Source organism: Thalia democratica, chromosome 2, assembly GCF_965202585.1.
Source record: "Thalia democratica chromosome 2, ktThaDemo2.hap1.1, whole genome shotgun sequence".
NCBI classification, from domain to species: Eukaryota; Metazoa; Chordata; class Thaliacea; order Salpida; family Salpidae; genus Thalia; species Thalia democratica.
The window spans coordinates 34,682,937-34,701,793 of record NC_139166.1 but is presented as its reverse complement, the minus strand read 5'-3'; the positions used below and the strand labels follow the sequence as shown (position 1 = coordinate 34,701,793).

Genomic DNA, 18,857 nt, shown 5'->3' with positions numbered 1-18,857 from the left:
TAAATTTACCAAAATTTAAATTACCTTTATTTAGTTATCCAAGTTTTACAAACTAGTTAGTATCTATAAAATCATATAACTTTTTTTAAAAATATTTTCTAAATATAAAAGCTAATTTTAAATAGAAGTTTTTAAATGTTATCAAAGCATAACTACATACAAAAGTTTAATCAATTTTTTTTTTTCAAACAACTGAATAAAATGTAGAATTGACAATTATTGAATAAAAAATCATGTCTAAATATATAATAAAAAGTAGCTTAAGATACTGGATTAGCAGTAAAATTTAGCTTCTAATGAATATTATTTTGATAATAGATTTCTACTAGTTACATAATATTTTACATCTGATTAGTGCATGACTGAATGTATGTTACACCATTTGCAGATAGAAAGCTGCGCACAATTAAATGTATTATAATCATTTTTTAAAAAGGATAAACCTCCTCTTCCTTTAAAGGTTTTATTGATTACAGCTATTCATTTTAATTTTTTATTTACAGAAATTCAATAATGAGTTTTGATATAGCATTCTATGGAACTGGTTCTGGGTATCCAATGCCATGCAGAGGTATAAAGTTTTAAAGCTAACTACAGGGTTGCCACAGACTCAAGATAACTAAAGCTAGTTTTAATTTTTATGATAACTTGAGCCAAACCAGACTAGTTAAACTTTTCTGAGAAATTTAGCTGAATTAGTCTAGTTTAATATTTTTTTAAAATCTAGTTTTAACTAAATAACTAAAAGCTAGTTTTTTATGAATTTAATTTTTTTAGGTTTAAAGTCCTTATGTTATTATTTTAAAGTTTTCCAGTATTAAAGCTTGATTTAAAATAGTTTTTTCCAGTTTTTAGCTTATAGTGAAATTATTTTTATCAACTTTATTACCAGGCTGACTTAGGCTAATTTTTTATCACGCTGGCTAGCTTTTTTTGTTTTAAAGAGTGGCAACTAATATTATACAAAACATTTAGTATACTATTTTTAAAATTTTGTATTGAAGCAACTTAATACTATTTTTATTTATTTAAGTTATTAAATACTTCTGTAACCTTTAAGTTTGTAGAAAAATATATTTTAGTTTGGTTAGCTAAAACTTAAACTGAACAAAAACCAGTATTTTTTTTTTGTTAGGCTATTTTTTTCAGACTAATATTTTACTTATATTTTACTCATTGAAGATTTAAAACAGTTCATTATTATTTAGTTAGACAACAACTAAGATTTTAAATTATTATACACAACTGATTTGTTTCAATACTTACAGTTTAATCATTATTTTAAATTTAAACTATCTTTTTTCAATGGTTAACAAACAACTTTTTGTACTTCAAATTATAAATTTAATTTGTGATTACTACTTCTCCACTATTAAAATTATATACAATTTTCATTCTAAATATGAATTCAACGTAATATTTTTAAAAAAGTTATGTTAACTATTTAAATCATCTGCTTTTTAAGTTGTTTGAAAATATACAAGCATGATGGTACTCAACTACTACTGTATATAACTGAAGTAAAAACATAATATATATAATGTTAACTTTGTAAAACTTTGATAAATGGTAATTCATATTGAGAACAGACTATTTCATCAATTTCATGACCATACAAAAACTTTAAAAATGCTAGCTTTATTATACTTTTAGTTCAGTTGTATACAGTAGTAGTAAATACGTGTATGCCAAAAAGTTTCCTTCTAAATTCAAATAGAAATGCAAGAAAGTATTTATTGTTATTTTTTCTTTAAAAATTTGTTGAAAACTGTCATAAATTTTTCTAGAAATGTTGAAATAAATTAGTTTTTAGTATATATTTTTAAAAAGTGATAAAATCAGCCATATAAATTGTTTTCTATATTTCTACCCGGAAACTTTTTGCAAAACTGATTATATCTCAAAAGTTAATTAAATACTTTTAATTAAATGTAGCGCATCTTAAAAATAATACTATAAGTAATTACTTATACGTATATACTGTAAGCCAGGGGCGTGTCTAGACTTTTTTCAAAGGGGTTCACAATTTTTTTTAGTTCTTAATTTTCTGCTTAAGTACGCATTTCTTGGGTAAAGTTAAGTACGCAATATTTAGCTGAAAAAGTGTGTGTTTAAAATGCTTTTTTCTTCTTAGAAATAAGAAAAAACATATAAGTAGTAATGGGAAAATGTTAAATATTTTTATTTATTTTACTGTATTAAATTTAGATAAATTAAAACTAAAAGAGCAGGAAAAAATATATCAATAATAAAAACATTTTTTTAAGTAATTTAATCTATAACAGTTAAAATTTTACTAAAAGAAATGGTTAATTACCTAGGATGATGTCCCACCAATATCAAGCTGAAATTATATTAATTTCAATGTTTTTTTTACCATAATTATAGGCTCAAAAATTATATTTTATAAATACATAAATAAAACTTATTTATTATAAGCCAATAAAACTTAAATATTTAATTCCTTTTTATTTTAAAACAAAGCAAATGATACATAACTTATATACATTACTATACTGTAAAATAAAATAAATTAAGTATTTTTTAATAAATGAATTTTATTCTAACTATGTATTTATGTAGCTTGTTTAAAACGAAGTGTAATTTTAGATCAATCATACCTAAAATTATGGTTCAAAAAGATATTAAACACAATATAATTTCAGCTTGATATTGGTGCAACATCATCCTAGGTAATTACCTTAAAATATTTAGACTTATGCAACTAAATTAAAATACCTTTAAACTATAATTAAGTGTTTGCCTAATGGTAGAGGAATTCTAATAATGATTTTGAAATCTCTCCGAGTTAAAAATTTCAAAAAATCAAAAACCAACTTTGTGGACAACAGATATACAAAAATAAAACAACTTAAATAAAGAATATTAAAATACCATTAAATGATAAAAGAATAAGTTGGCAGGTCTAAAGATAATTTTGAAAACTCTCTAAACTGAACTTTTCAAGATTTAAACCCATTTGGTTGACACATAAACAAAAAATCTAAATTTTAAAGTACAAAAGCTTCACACAACATTATTATATACAACCAAATAAAAAAAATAAAATTTTAGTTATTATATTGGACATTTTTTAAGTAAAATTGTACTTACTAGTTCAAAAACAGTACTGTATTTAAAGTTATTTACACTAAGTAACAATTTAAAGTGGGAACTAAGAGCATCTTAGTAAAAAGTTTCCTAGAAAGAAAATGCTACTTTAAAACTTTTACCTAACATAACGTCACAATTGAAATTTTATTTAAAATCTTTTTCAGGTGGGCAAAAAAGAGCATTTTTTGTTAAGGAAACTTTTTAATCTTTTAGTGTTATAAATTCAACATTCATTATTCAAAGTTTATCAAATAACCAAAACAAAATCAATAAACAACGTTTTTAGTGATATTTTAAGAATCTTTTTTTCTTTTTTTTTTCATGGGGTTCACAGGAAACAGGAAACTAGTCAAAACACGCCCCTGCTGTAAGCTGTAAAATAATTTCCAATGTTTATAAAAAATTATAACTTTTTATGGCCTTAAGTTTTATCTTTTAAAATATACAGTTATTAAGTTTAGAAGAGCTAATATTAGAAAACATTTTCAATTGAAGTTTACAGTTATTAACTTTAATTTTTAAATAAAACAGTGATAATTTTTCTTAATGTTTTGTTTAATTTTTAAAGATGTTTTGTAGGGACGTCTTCATTAGCAATAAGATATGATGGTGAAGTATGGCTAATTGATTGTGGTGAGGGCACTCAAATTCAATTGAAGAAATTTAAGTTGACTAAAACTAGCAGGATTACAAAAATTTTTATAACCCATTTACACGGAGATCACGTGTTTGGATTGCCTGGTTTGTCTTACTAGTTTGGCTTTTTTATATCAATATTTATATTAAATCATGAAATCAAATTGTAGTTATGTAAATAAACTGTATTTTATGGCTAGACTGTTTGAACAAACTGTATGATTTTTTAATCCTCTGCTAACAATACTACAATGTGCTGTTCAGATATTGTAGTTCGTTCATAATTGATAGCTTGAATATCTTTACTAGCACTCGAATCCTTTCCAGCTGTTTGTGTACGCAAACCGTGAGTATTAACCATCTTATAAATACTGGTGATTAATAAAGGCTTGAGCTTCATGCTACTAGTGCTCAACGCATAGCCACTATAAGGGATTAGTACTACCAATACACATAAACTTAAAATTATTAGTTTAAGTTTACCTTATATAAACCTTGGTACAGTCTAGTCTATTAAGTTATATTAAATAAGTATTAAGTCAATAGCTTGATAATTGATATTTTGCTAAGCTTATCTGAAGGTATAGCAACTATTAACAATTAAGCTCTTAAATTTTATTGTACAACACAAAATAAATACTATTAAGAAAAAAACTCTTACACTTAATAAAGATTAGAGTTAGTTGATATTGACGGGCGTCAATATATTTGAGTTACTTGTTTCTTGATAGCTTGTTATAAAATCATTGTTCGAATTTGAGGAAACAATCACTTTTCCTATAACTACTTAACATTTTCTGGCTAAAACAACAGAAGTTTTTCAACAATCAAGACTCAGTTGTTTATTATATCAAGCAGACGGAAAGTGAAAGTTTCCAAATTTGTTTGTACACTTCAACCTTCTGTCAAAGTTGCCAATTATACTTCTGTTACTTTAAATAAAGGAACTTACTATAACATGCTTGAAAATGTTGTTAGTTCAGATTTGCTGTACAGTCTAGATTACGGTTCTATATATTGAAGAGTGGATTGCTAAGTAAAACTTGAAATTGAAGTACAAAGGAAACTTATTAAGATATCTTAAAATTGTGGTGCATATTCGAGTAGTGTTTGGCTTTAAAATGTTCTTAGACAGTAAAATCCCACTTTTTTCGTTACTTCTCTCAGACAAAATCAAGTAGGGGCTTACAATTTTACATTTTAGTATTCTCATATAAATTATAATAATAAGTCTTTTTTTCAGGCTTGCTCTGCACTTTGTCAATGGCAAATGAAGATCAAGATGTTGAAAAAACAAAGAAGGTCATTGAAATTTATGGACCTTTTGGATTGAGACTGTGTGTTGGATTATATTATATAACAATAACTGCTTTGATTTATAGAAATTAATGTAAATAATTTTTATTGAAACATAAGAAATTTTATATACTAAAATAAGTTGGTACAGTGCTTATTCACTTATCCGGACACGTTGGGCAAGATTTTTCTGTAAACATGTCCGGATAACTACAAAAAATCATTTTTTTCATACAGTATAACAGCTGCATATAATGCTTGTTACGGTAAAAAAATACATAGTAATTGTGGGTAATATATAATAAGATGATAAATAATAAAAGCTAAACTTTAGGCTTACTAATTTATTTTTTATGGTAGAAAAAAATCAGACTTACTAACCTTCTACAACTATATACGTTATTTGAGGGTCAAGCAATTAAAATTTGTCATTTGCAATTCCACCTGCCCTAACTATTTATTAAAAAAATATCAATTTTTTATTAACAGAAAAAATAAATAAAATATATCTTTAAAAACAAAAAGTAATTTAAAACTATCTGATTAGATAAAATATTTTTTTAATTAAAAAAACAGACAGAAAGAAAACGGGAAACTTTGACTAAGTTTTTAGTCAATTTTACGGAAACATATTACTCCTAACAAACTAGCTTTTATTGTAATTTTTACTAAAACAATAAATAATAGACGTTTGTTTTATATTTTTTCCACGTTTTTAAGCAGAAAACTCATGGAATTTAAAAGTTTGTGAAACTTCTTGAAGGATTTTTTGTGTTTACTATAGAATTTTTTTGAATTTTCTTCTGACCGAATCTGTCCGGATAAGTGAGCGTAAAGTGAATAAGCACTGTACCAAATTTACCTTTAATTTTTTGTTTATTTTAAATTTAGTGTTAATGATTATAAATTTTTTGTTTAAAATTGATGTTTTATATCTTGAATTGATAAGGTTAGCTTATCAAAGCAAAGCAGTGGTATTCTTGGTAATTGAAGTTTGTGCACACTAAACTAGAATAAAAAAAAATCTCTAGACTCTTAAGCTTAATACTAATCGAAAATGTAGTAACTATTTAAAAATCTTCATTTATTAACGAAAAATAGTAAACTAAACAACAAATATAGCATATATAATTTCTTGAACTACTTCTTCTTTTGCACAGGATGATTCTTTTATGATTTTCATATATTGCACAAAACAAAAATAAAAAAATTAGGTTGCACTATAATATTTTTTATCTAATTAAAATATATTAATTTTTTTTTAAGTTTTAACGTGAGATTAACTTACTACTAGAAATGGTAAAAAAAGATGTACTTTCAAAATCTTGAAGAAATTCAGAAAACCAGGAATTTTTTTAAAAAAACCTATGGTAACCTTTTTTTACTGCAAACTTTAATAGTTAAAAAACTAGTAGCAGAACTTATCCTACTCGCACGTTTAAACACATTCTATTATAAAATAGATGAAATATAAAATCATTTAAGCGGGTGTACAACTATTTAAACTCTGATAATTTAATTACTTTATTTTTTTTAAAGGATTACAACTTAAAAAGTGTATATATTTAAAAAAAAAAGCTGTTTTAGGTTTAATTAATACCTACAAATTTTTTTTTATGCAAAATTATGAATGTTTTTTGAGATAAGGCTAAAATAAATTAAAAAATTTAGTAATTTTTAAATTTTATTTTAATGAATTTTCTTTTCTATTTCTTTTATTACCATAATTTTATAAATTAGACCCACACCCGCTTTTTTATTTCAAGTATATATTACTTTTTGAGTTGTGGCCCTTAACACATATTTTAAACATTTTGAATTGTCAAGTAACCCATTAAACCAAAAACCAATTAGTTATTAATAATTATAAATTAAAGATGGGCAATGTTTGCTTTGCAAGGAGGATGCAAAATGCCAAGCAGAAACCTCTTGCCCTTGACAATTTTTTTAACTTTAAATCATTTGTGTGTAGAGATTATAAATTAAGTTTTTTTATAACAAATATTTTTTAATGTGTTCTTTTATATTTTCGTACTTATTAAGTACTTATAAATTGAGCCTTTAATACAATTCTGTTTTTAAAGAATTAAAAGTGTACAGTACAATTTACCAACATTAAAAGTTCATCTTGATTTACATTTCGATTTGTCTGGACCTTAATTTTTTTTTTGTCAAATCTTGCCTGATGATCAACTATACTATAGTATTCGAATTAAAATATGTGTTATTTAGCGTCAATAGTCAAAGTTCTTTTAATTATTTCATTTTGATGAATCTCAATAAATAAAATGTGATCAGTTTCTGACCCGATCTTGATTTAAAGAATTATAGGCAGAATTGTAATCTGAGATCCGGTCGATTTTTAATTTAAACATACTTAGTTCAAAAAACTTTTAAAAATTATTAAATTTTAATTTCCAAATTTGAATAGTTACGTCTAGAATAAGCTTACTTTGTAAAACTGTAAAAGTATCTATCAGTTACTAAAAAAAGACCTAAAAGACTAAAAATAATATTAATTTTATATAGTAGAAATTTAAATAGCAGTAGTAGTAAACGATTTTTTTTTGTTTACTTTTAAAACATCTATTCGAAACTATTTTTTTACAGATACATTCGTAATGCTTTGTCACTGTCGAGGTCGTACTTGACTTTTCAATATGTTGTTCATGAGTTGATGCCCTTACCATCCCAGTACAAAAGCACAATGCCAAATGAACCAGAGTGGTCGCAATGGCCTGTCAACCATAACTGTGAGGGTAATTAGTCTGAAAGTTTCAAATACTAAACCCTAAAACATATATTTAGCTGAAGTTTTTATTGATCTACACGCAATGAAATGCATTTTTTAGTTATTGATTAGTTTTTATAATTACATGTTTTTATAAAATTCTAGATGAAAACAAGTTTTATCAAACTACTTAGTATTTTAACGCTAAAGTTGATATGTAATTGCCTAGCGAGTTTTAACTTCTGCTAAAACTTAAAATTTAAATAATTTTTAAAAACAAAACAAAAAAGTTACATGAAATATAATTTTCTTTCAACTAAATTCGTAGTTTAAGCTTAAAATATTTTACTTGGGAATTATTACTATAGCACATAGGATAACTTTACCATGAAATGACACTTTAGCATTAAAGTCACTTTGCGTAATTCTTTAATATGCTTAAATAATATTGGTTTTATTATGTTTATAAGTCTTAAACGAACTATGCAAAATGTTAAACTAAAAGTTACGAGCTTTGAATGTTTTACAAGTAAAATCTTTAACTAATTTAGCAAAAAAATAAAAATAATAGGCTAATTCATGTTAAGGTTAGAAAAATATAAGCTGCTTAAGCTAAATTGTTAGTTTGAAATATTAGTTTTATTTTGTTTGTTTTTTAAACATAACTGCTTAATTTATTTCAAGTTTAGCCTAATGTCTTTTTTTATGTTTATATAAATTTTTACAAGTTTTATTTATCAACTGAATATCTTGTTTAAATTGTTTTAAACGAGTGAAACATTGTTTTGGTAACAAAATAAAAACATTCGAAGTGAAATTGTTTTCCTTATTTATAAGTTAGCACTTTTATTGTAATCTTAAAAGTTTAAAGTACATAATCTTAAATACTTTTAAACTTGTTAACTAAAAACTCTCAATCGTGCTTAGGAGAAGCTACGAATGAAAATTGCACTTGTTACTAAAGTGTCGCTCTGTGCTAAAGTTTCACTCTGTAACCTGGAGTGTCACTCCAGGTTAAAGTGTCGCTGTGCGATTCTGAAACCTACCCATATTATAGGGAGCCGTTTATTTACTAAGAACGTTTTAAGTTTACTACTAAAAAATAAAGTATTCTGTTTCTTGATTATAGATTTATCTAGTACTCTGTATGATGAGAAAATTTTAAAACGTTAAAAGCATAAAATATGTTGTTTAAAATAAAGGTTGCCAAAAAACTTGGAATTCTGGAAAAATCTAGAATTTACTATTTTTAGCAAAAATGACATGGAAAATCCTAAAAATTAAGAATTTTTGCAAAAAAACCTTGTAAAACCTGAAATTTTAACGAAAATCACTAAAAAACCTGGAATTCTAGCTACTTTTGCATTTCAAATTATGAAGTTTTGGTTTTATACAAATTATCTACCATAGAGATTTTTTTTCAGTCATTGAACATTTTATATATTGAAAAACGCATTTTAAGTACCTTGACATATTCTTTCAAATGTTGTTATACTATTTAAGACAGTTTTCACCTTAAATTTAATTTTGATTTAAAAATAAACCAAAAACCTTGAAGTAGTTAAAAAAACCTGGGGACTAAAAAAAATATCTTTGACAACCTTGAAAATAATTAAAGTTTTTTTTGTTTAATCATTCTATTTTTAAATAATACTTCGTACAGTTTTCAACATAAGTACAGTACACTTTAAATTTTTTCAAAACACTAATCATTTCAATTATTTAGGACAAATTTTGCATCCTTGTGAATTGAAAAACGGAAAAAATATTACTTTTAATGAAAAAAACAAGCATTGGTCGCTCGTTGATGGAAAACTTTCGGTATTTGCTGGACCAATACCTCATAGGGTTCCTACATTTGGTTATGTCTTCACTGAATTACCAAAACCTGGCAAACTATTGGTTGATAAACTTTGCCAGCTAAGCGTTCCAAAAAGTAAGAGCTTAAATTTTGAGTATTGTTTATGTTGAATAAATAAGATATATAAGTTGTTGGGAGATTTTAAGTTGTTTTTTTGAAATAACATTGTTCAGGGCAGTTTTGTTGAAAAAATGCACAGTAGGGTTATCATTTTTTATGACTACTGAAAATATTTTTAAACAGATACATAGTAAAAATATATAAACTGTATTTTGTGATTTCTTAGGTTCCAAAAATATAATGTAATATCAATACACAATTAAAACTTAAAAATAGTAGATTCCTAATGAAATGTTTTTTAATAAATTAGTATACACAAAATTTATTTTTAATGACTTACTTGACTTACACAAAGTGTAATAATTTGAGGACCACCGGTTTACAGGATTTATAGTTTTTTGAAGTAATTACTTATTATTATTAAAGTATATACTTTTCCTAATAGTCAAAGAGTCTTAAGCATTTTTACGTTGGATCATGTACCTCTAAAATCTCCCTACTAAATCGTTCATGTAGATTGTAGATCGTTGAAGGTATATAAATAAAATTTTCATTGTAGATAAAGATATATAAAAATTTGTTTGTGCGATTATTATTTTTTTATTTACTTTAAAAATTAAAGAAGTTTTTTCAACGCTACGTTATTGAAAAGATTTAACTAAATTATGATTAATTTAAGCTTGATACTTGCTTAACTTATGACATGGAAATCGATTTGTATTAGTCATTTTTGGTTCATAAAATTAGTTATTTTTAAATAAAATCCGTTTAATAGTTTTAGTCCGTATTTTTAGATTACAACAGTAGATTATGTCAACATATTTTCTCAACTCGCCTGACAAAGTCTATTTAAAAAAAATTTAAATACAAAAGGCTGCCAAATGTAGTCCACTAACTAGAAAAGTTGTCCAACCCTATTATAGAACATTGAAAGAAGTAATAAAAGGATGTTTGATTTATTCAGGGCTGCCACAAGGTCTGCCACAAGGTCAGGAAAAGTCAGGAAAAACTAAAAAAGATAAAAAAAAGTCAGGAAAAAATAGGGTTTTAGAAGAAAAGTCAGTAAATTTGACAAAATTTGAAAAAAAGTTGGATATTGTAAATTCAAATTTACAAAATCCCTTATTTTCCAAAGCTTTCAAATGATAAAAATCAATTAAAAATTCTTTTGGCAGACTAAAATTACAAAGTTACTTAATTTCCGGTGCCTTCATCTGGTATAAACTAATAAAATTTTCTTATAAAACTCCTAAAATTTTTCTATTACCGTATTAAACAACTACCCTACTTGAACAAGCAGTTTCTGTATATTTTTAGTACTGATGACAAGGACACTTCCATTGTGAGACTGTGATATATACACAAAAGTTTATCTTGCAGAATTTTAGAATCAAAGTATTTTTTGTTTAAGTATATAATTAAATTTTTTATGATTAATCACTAAGTTTAGTATTTTATGTAACAAGTTTATGTGTATACTATACCTTTTTATAGTTTTTTAAAGTTGTTTAAACTTGAATAATAAGTTATAAGAGAGGTATATTTTATAGTAAGTTAACTTATTTGTAATTTTTTGTAGAATAATTTAAGTTTTCGAAATAAACAAATCATATTTGTTTGTTACAAATTTTGTATTAAATGATAAGAGGAAATATTTTATGTAACAGATATATAATTTACTTTTTTTTTTTTTTTACTGTTACTTAAGTTTATTCTTTTCTAATTGATTATTAATATATGAATTTTAATTCAAATGGTTTTGGTAGTATCTTTTTAAACTAAGTGAATAATTTATATAAGTGTTAAAAATTTTAGATAAATATTTATTATTATTAGATATTATTACCTTCTAAGTTATTTTAAAACTTTTATGCTAAGTCTGACGGCTATATTTTGCTGATAGAGCTGTTTATCGAAAATACATCAATCGTACACAGATGGTTTAAGTGATGTAATGGAAGTTTGATGATTTAATTCATCAATAAAACTGTTGTAATAACCTGTGTAAAAATAAGATTGAAAGCCTTGATAGTAATTGAAGATTTATTTTGGCATTTTTCATTCATCTTTTTGTAACTTCTATAATCTCGTTACAAAATTTATAAATCTGTTTAACTTAAATATACATCAATTACAATTTGTAAAGATATTTAATACTGTTAATTTGTTTATGCTTAATTGTGTACTTGTGTGGTTTCAGGCAACTATTTGTTATTAATCTAGTATAATTTTTTTAAGTTGAGACGTTTTGTTTCTACAAAAAATTAACTCATCATATTTACATTTAACTTGATTCGGATCTATTTCTAAAATCAAGTTGTGACGAAATCTGATGGGTCTTTAATACAGACTGAGTTTTGAAAATTAGATAAACAACTTAAAATTTCTAATTTTTAGTAGTTATTAAAAAGCTTTAGGTTTATTTCTTTATTCTTGTTTGTTTAATAGACTTAAGTTTTGTTAAAACTTTTAGTAAAATTAACAACACAAAATGTTTGAAAGTGGTTTAGAAGTTTGATTACAAAAAAAATCGTTAGTTTAAGAAGACCTGAAAAATTAAATGATAAATAATTACATTGTGTTTTAATTAAATGTAATTTATAAATAAAAAATAATTGTAACAAATTTGAATAAAAAAAATGTTTCCAGAATACTTTAAGGACATTAAACAAGGAATTTCAGTAACGTTAGAAGATGGAAGGTATATACGAGCTGAATGTTTTTTAGGACCCGAACAGCAAGGTAGAAAAGTAGGTTGATTTGAAATAGTTTGATTGAAAACATTGCAGTAAATTTTAGCTTATGTCACGGTTTCCACGCGTCAGGCCAAATCAAACAAAATCACATTTTCTAGAAATATTGGAAAATGTCAGTTTTTGTCAGTTAAAAACTTTGAAAATACAGATTTTCCAAAATTAAAATTGTTTTTTTTTATTATTAAAGTAAAGTTTTAGATTGTAATTTTTTTTTCTATATAAACATTTAGTTTTTATACCCTTAGTTCTACTATAATTATGTAAGGTTGGTAAAATGTCAAAATATGTCAGTGTAAATGTTTTAAATTTTCTGAATTTCTAAAATAAATTTAAGAATCACTTTTTTATGAATTAGTATTTATTTTTTTTTTCTAAATAAAAGTTTGTTCTTTGTACGCAAAAAAAAGGTTTGTCAATTTCAAACTTTTAATTTGACGCATGCAGGGATTGTTTGCAAAGAGGTATATTTATCAGTGAATGGGAACTATCATAAAGTCAGTATTAGTGTTGCTGTAGTTAAACTTATTGAAAAAAAAATTAACACTCAGAAAGTAAAATATTACACAAGGTTGTTGTACACTCAGGCTAATTAAAAATTTTTGAAAAACTCAGGCCAACCCAGACTAGTTTGAACTTTTTTTAAACCCAAGCTGACTCAAACTTGCTTGTTTTTTTTTTCCGAAAAACTCAGGCTAGTTTCAATAATTCTATATAACATTAAAACAGTTTGCATGACTATTAATCTTTTATTGTTCTTTAAAGTTGTGTTTTTTTCCTAATCCTTCTGTTGTTATATTTGTATATGTAGGTGTATAGGCTTGGTTAAAAATTAAAAAAAAAATTATTGACTAATATTAGCTTATATTTGATTTTCTCTTTAACTCAGGCTAGCTTGATGTAACTTAGGCTAGTTTTTTATCACTCAGGGTAAAGTTTTTGCCTTAAAGAATGACAACTCTGGTTAAATATATATGAAGTAGTTCGAGCAACTTAAGTTATTATGATTTTTCAGGGGTCATATCCAATTAGTTATTTCGAAATTGAAAAATAAATATGTACTAAAAAATTATCTTAATAATATGCTACGCAGTTACAACTAAATTACGGGCAACATCATTTATTTTAGCTATAAGCCAAACTGGTTACAGACCAATAATAGTTAGGGAAGTTGCTAAATTTTGCGTAGAAACCCTTTTATATTCTGCTGAATTTACGCATCGATTAGTTTTTAGAATTTAAGTTAAAGATATTGATTGTATCTTCATAATCAAAGTTCTCCACTGTTTTTAATTCAGTACAAAGTAAGTTAATTAGTTAGCTAACTGCACAACTTAACACATACTAGATAAAAAACATTGGTAAGAGACATCATAGCTAATACCTGGACTGTCATGTGCTGTGAGATTTCCAGTGCTCAAATTCAGCTAATAGCAGGTTTTGATTCACGTGGATCATCAAACCGCAATCTCTCGGTAGACTAAGACTCGAGCTTCTCAATCAAGCTAATCAAGCAATTAGTCAACTGTAACCGAAGTATGCTGTAGTAGGAAATCTGCAAACAGTTGTTATGTTTTAACACGAAGCTACTGGTCCCTGATAAGATCGATGACGTCAGGTCGTCTAATTGCCGTACGTGTAAAATTTATTTTCACTAACATGACAGTTGACACGCTCGTTTCAGCCTTGACTTTTATGCACCGTGAGACAAGCTCAAGTTTTATTGACATTCTCTACTAGATATGATCTTTAAAATTTATTAAAACAATAATATAGTAGTGACAACTACTTCATTTTTAAATTATGAAATTATTTACTAATGGTTTTGATTATACCCTACCAGTGGCATCGCGTGGTCTTTATGTTAAGGGGGTGCTGCAGATTGACATTGTGAAGTTAAAAAATCCCCTATTTTGAAACATTTAGAAAAATCATTAATGTTAAATAAATAATCAGGCAAACTTTTAAGCAAAAAAAAAACTTTTACGTATTAGTTTGAATACATGTTAAATCGAATATAAAATAACAAATATACTTAAAAAATATATCTAATAGTTCTATTTATCTTTACCGTTTTATGACAACTATAGCTACTTTTTAAAATTTAAAATCCATAAAAATTTCTGCATTTGCACAATTACAAACTTACTAACTTAAAATTAACATTTAGCGAATTACAAATCAACAACAATTGTAAAATAAAAAAACTTAGAGTAAACAATTTTAAAATTAATTACGAAATTATTAAAGTCTAATAATGATATTAATAACTACATATCTAAAATATTTATAAATTTATTTTTTAATAAATTGTAAAATAAAAAGTAAAGTTTATTAACACTTACCATAAGATTTGTATAACTACCTACAGGTAATAATAATAAAAATTATCTAAAAAATGTAATATTAATATAAAACATCTAAGTATTGAAAAAAATAATAAAAAACCAAAAGTCAAAGTTAGATAAATTTAGCCATCAATACACTTAAATAACAAATAAAGCAAAAACTATGTAAAAGTATTTTAATTTAAAAATTTTTTCTAAAAAAATATTTATGATGCCATAAAAGAGAGTGTAGACTTAAAAGTTGTTAAAACATTAAAGCAAATGATACCTGATTTTAAAAGACATAAAAAGCAAATTAAAAAAAATACTATAAAACAACAACAACAACAAAAACAGTTAAACAACCTATCTATATACTTAATATTGAATAAAATTTACATTTAAAATAAATGCATGAAACTTGTAAGTTTAAATAAGGTTGGTTAAAACACATTTTTTAAAATTTGATCTTATTTTATAAAGTTTTTACTAAGCTACAAGATGCTTTTTACAGATTTTAAAAATTCAAAATAATTTTTGAGATATAGCCGGTCAAAGTCGGAGGTAACAATAGGATCCTTATGGGAGGCGCAAACTAAAACAGCAAATAACTTTAAATCACTAAAAATCTATCTTCACCTACGTTTTTTGAGATAACTACCTCAAATTTTCAGGAAATCTTCCTTGCAATATTTAGAAAATTCTTTCGAAACAAACTTTAAAAAAATTTAAAATTTTATAACAATAAAAAACAACAAAAAAACAGTTTTTTTTCTTTATTTTTATATGAAATTTTTGTTTTTTAATTTTATTAAAATTCTTTCCGACGGAATTTTCTAAATATACCAAGGAACATTTCCTAAAAGTTTGAGGTAGTTATTTTCAAAAAACGAAGGAGAAGATAGGTTTTTAGTGAAATAGTCTATTTTTGCCGTTTTAGTTTGCGCCTACCATAAGGATCCTATTGTTGCCTCCGACTTTGACCGGCTATATCTCAAAAATTATTTTGAATTTTTTAAATCTTTTAAATTCAATAAACCAAGTATTAGTGAGTAAGTAATAAACACTTAAACAACTAGTAATATTTATGTCTATTTCAAAACACTTGAGACAATAAACTAAAAATTAAATAAAACTTTTAGTAAGCAATAAACTGTAAAAGGTTTGATAAACTATTAAACATGTAAATCTGGCTTTAATAATTTAAAGCAGTTTACATACAATTTAAATATTAAGTCTATATCAAACAATACTTACAATAAACATACACAAAAAGTAAAGAGTTCTTTCTTGAGGTCTCTCACACAGCTGCACACAAAACTAACTGACTAACTTCTCACATGAAAACTACCTTCATGTTTTTTGGTCCTCCATTGCGTCAGTATCTATATATTTGAAACATTGCATTAGTGTACGAATATGGCCGTTTTTTATCTGGCTCGTGCATGCAACCGTATCAAGCTCTAAATACTCTCTTGAGCTCAACGTTCAAACAATGACAATGCAAGGAATTTTGTAGCAGTAATTACAAAATATTTACAAATTTTTTCAGCAAAACATGTAAGATTTTTAAAGTTTCGTAGAAACAGATTTTTTAATTTGAGAGTACTTTTTTAGTTTGAAAAATGAAACTTGTCAGCAACATATTGCTTATTTCCATAGTAAAAATTATCAAAAAATAAATTAATAATCTTTAGAAAAATTACATGTGTTACATGTAAATAAGGTAGTGCCTTTATTTTCTCTAAATACTTTAAGGTATTTCGAAATAAAATAAAAATATTATGTGAAAAATATGGTTAATTTTTTTATGGACAATTACTTTAAGAACTGTCAATGAAACACACACAAAACTATTAAGTTCTGTAATTTTCAACAATAATGCCTATCAGAACTTGTTCGTTAAAACTTTAGGCTAGGATAGTTTTTTTTTTGTATGTGTGTTAGTCGGATCTTGCACACCCAACTAAGAGAGTTAACTTCAGATCTAGTATATTCTGTTTGTTTACATTCAGTACATTTTTCAATGTATAGTGTTCAAAAACTATCTTTTCAATTTACATAGTGCTGTAGCTCAATGCAGCTCAAAAATTTAGCTTGATTTTAATTTATCATTAAATTCAACAAAAAGTCAAAAAATCGTAAATTAATAGAAAATAATTTCTTTTTTCTTCTTTTTTTTGACTAGGTGGAACAACAGCTCTCCAGTGTGCCACCCCACGCGACACCCCTGAACCGTACTATAATTATGAAGATACTTTTATATAACAGTAATTGCATTTTTACAAGTTTTCATCTACAACTTTATTATCACTGTCAAAACATAAGTAAAAACTGCATAAAGTTGTGCTGTGTATTTACTTTTAGTAATTAAAAAAAAAAAAAAAAAAGTTTTGATTTTAAGTTGTTGATGCTTACTTTAAAAAACTAATTTTTTGATAAATTTTTATAACTAGATAAATGTTTAGGTTGCTGTTATCCAAGACACTTGCGATGCGTTTTCAGGTATGAGCAAGCTTTGCGCTGACTGCGACGTCATAGTACATGAAGCAACAAACTGTGAAGCGGATAAGGAGCAGTGCCATCAACACGGACATTCGACACCACTCGAAGCAGCAAAGTTTGCTTTCAACAATGTAGTCAATGGTCGTCATTTAATACTCACCCATTTCAGCCAAAGGTTTTTTTTCTGTTTAGAATAATTATTAATCGATTTTGAAAACAATTTTACTAATCTTTAAGCAAATATATTTATTTAATTTCCTGTTCTAATTCAATATATACATTTTTCTCAATGTTTCTATGACTTTTTTTTTAATCTTAAGGATACTTCAATATTTAAATATGATTTACAACTTTTATCAACTGATATCAAATTCATTTTAGTAGTAATTTAGCCTATAATATTTTACGTTATAATAACTCAATGGTAATTGAATTTTCAAAGATACAAAGATGAAGGTAGCGTAACTGATGATAACAAAAAGGAAGTTCTGACAACAAACATACTGAAAGAAGAAGCTTCAAAAGTTTTTAACGCTGACAATATAACTTGTGCATACGACGGTCTACTGTTTCCCGTAAAGTATAAAGCATAAGTTCTTTTTTTACAGTAATAGTAGTATAATTGAATAAGAAAGATTACCTTTTTACACTTTGTTACGATAATTTAAGCTATTAGAAAAATTTAATTTATTTAGTTTTGAATTTTTCAGTTTTTTTTTTGTAAATTTCAGATGCTTGAAAATTAAGTCAAAAAAAAAGCAAATTAAAAAAGATTATTAATATTTTTTTAAACTATAAATCACCAGTCAAAATTTTAGACAAGTTTTTCAAAGCATCGTAGATTAGTAAATCTAAAATATCCTGAGTCATCATGAGATTTTCTAGAATTCCAATTATCCTGAGTACCCTGAGTTTGTGACAACCATGTAGTTAATTATCTTATATAAATTTTATATGTTGTTTTTTAAATATTAGTATTGTAAAAGTTGATTGAAAGTTTTTTAACTTACTATTGAAATTAAAATTACATCTATCTATAATATTGGGATATAATTGTAACATTGATTTTTTTTGTTACCTTACTGCTACTAGTTTAACTTATGTTGTACTAAATTTTAGATTTTATTTCTCTTGAATATTTAATTATTGAAAAAATCTTTAAAGTAGCTACATATAATTCAGAAATATAAGTTGTGATAGTTTAATAAAATTATGATTTATTGTTCATTTAAAGTTACTTGCATTTAAAGTTCCTTTAAAGTATTTTAGTTATAAGTGTTTTTTATATAGCTTTATTTATTAGGTAATATTTTAGTAAATTGTATTTTTTTTGCCGCGTTTCATTATTTTCTGTCCTTGTTAAGTTTAAGTTTTAATGCTGAATAAAACAATTTATATTTTTCTCATTGTTTTTAAGCTTAAATTTGTTGTTCCTTAAACTATTTCCAATTTTTTATCTAAACTAGGAATTTCAACCCATTTTATTTAATGTGATCTGTTTTTTAAGCAAAAAACATTATTTGAAAAAAAGTTATATTATTATCTTTTTCGGAAAAATAGTTATCTTACTTAAT

The 18,857-nt window shown here is 25.0% G+C and overlaps 1 protein-coding gene across 3 annotated transcripts; it reads left to right on the top strand.

Moving 5' to 3' along the window:
* The first annotated feature begins 497 nt into the window (after positions 1–497).
* Positions 498–18,448, top strand: LOC145829391 (zinc phosphodiesterase ELAC protein 1-like). 3 transcript variants are annotated; one of them, XM_082937165.1, is made up of 8 exons: positions 498–571; positions 3,694–3,855; positions 4,994–5,087; positions 7,657–7,805; positions 9,504–9,713; positions 12,348–12,448; positions 17,247–17,458; positions 17,726–18,448. In XM_082937165.1, exons 1-8 carry the CDS (start codon positions 514–516, stop codon positions 17,874–17,876), a joined length of 1,137 nt encoding a protein of 378 aa, XP_082793291.1. In that variant the 5' UTR covers positions 498–513; the 3' UTR covers positions 17,877–18,448. The 3 variants fall into 3 exon arrangements, with proteins under 3 accessions (XP_082793291.1, XP_082793293.1, XP_082793292.1); XM_082937167.1 differs by lacking the exon at positions 17,726–18,448 and adding an exon at positions 16,967–17,048 and having other exon boundaries at positions 17,247–17,447; XM_082937166.1 differs by lacking the exon at positions 9,504–9,713.
* The last annotated feature ends 409 nt before the right edge of the window (positions 18,449–18,857 follow it).

Excerpts from the sequence above, each read along its gene's own strand:
- LOC145829391 (XM_082937165.1), top strand. The coding sequence starts at position 514 with ATGAGTTTTGATATAGCATTCTATGGAACTGGTTCTGGGTATCCAATG. Across the intron at positions 3,856-4,993 it reads TCACGTGTTTGGATTGCCTG|GCTTGCTCTGCACTTTGTCA; the intron begins GTTTGTCTTACT and ends TCTTTTTTTCAG. Across the intron at positions 17,459-17,725 it reads CTCACCCATTTCAGCCAAAG|ATACAAAGATGAAGGTAGCG; the intron begins GTTTTTTTTCTG and ends GAATTTTCAAAG.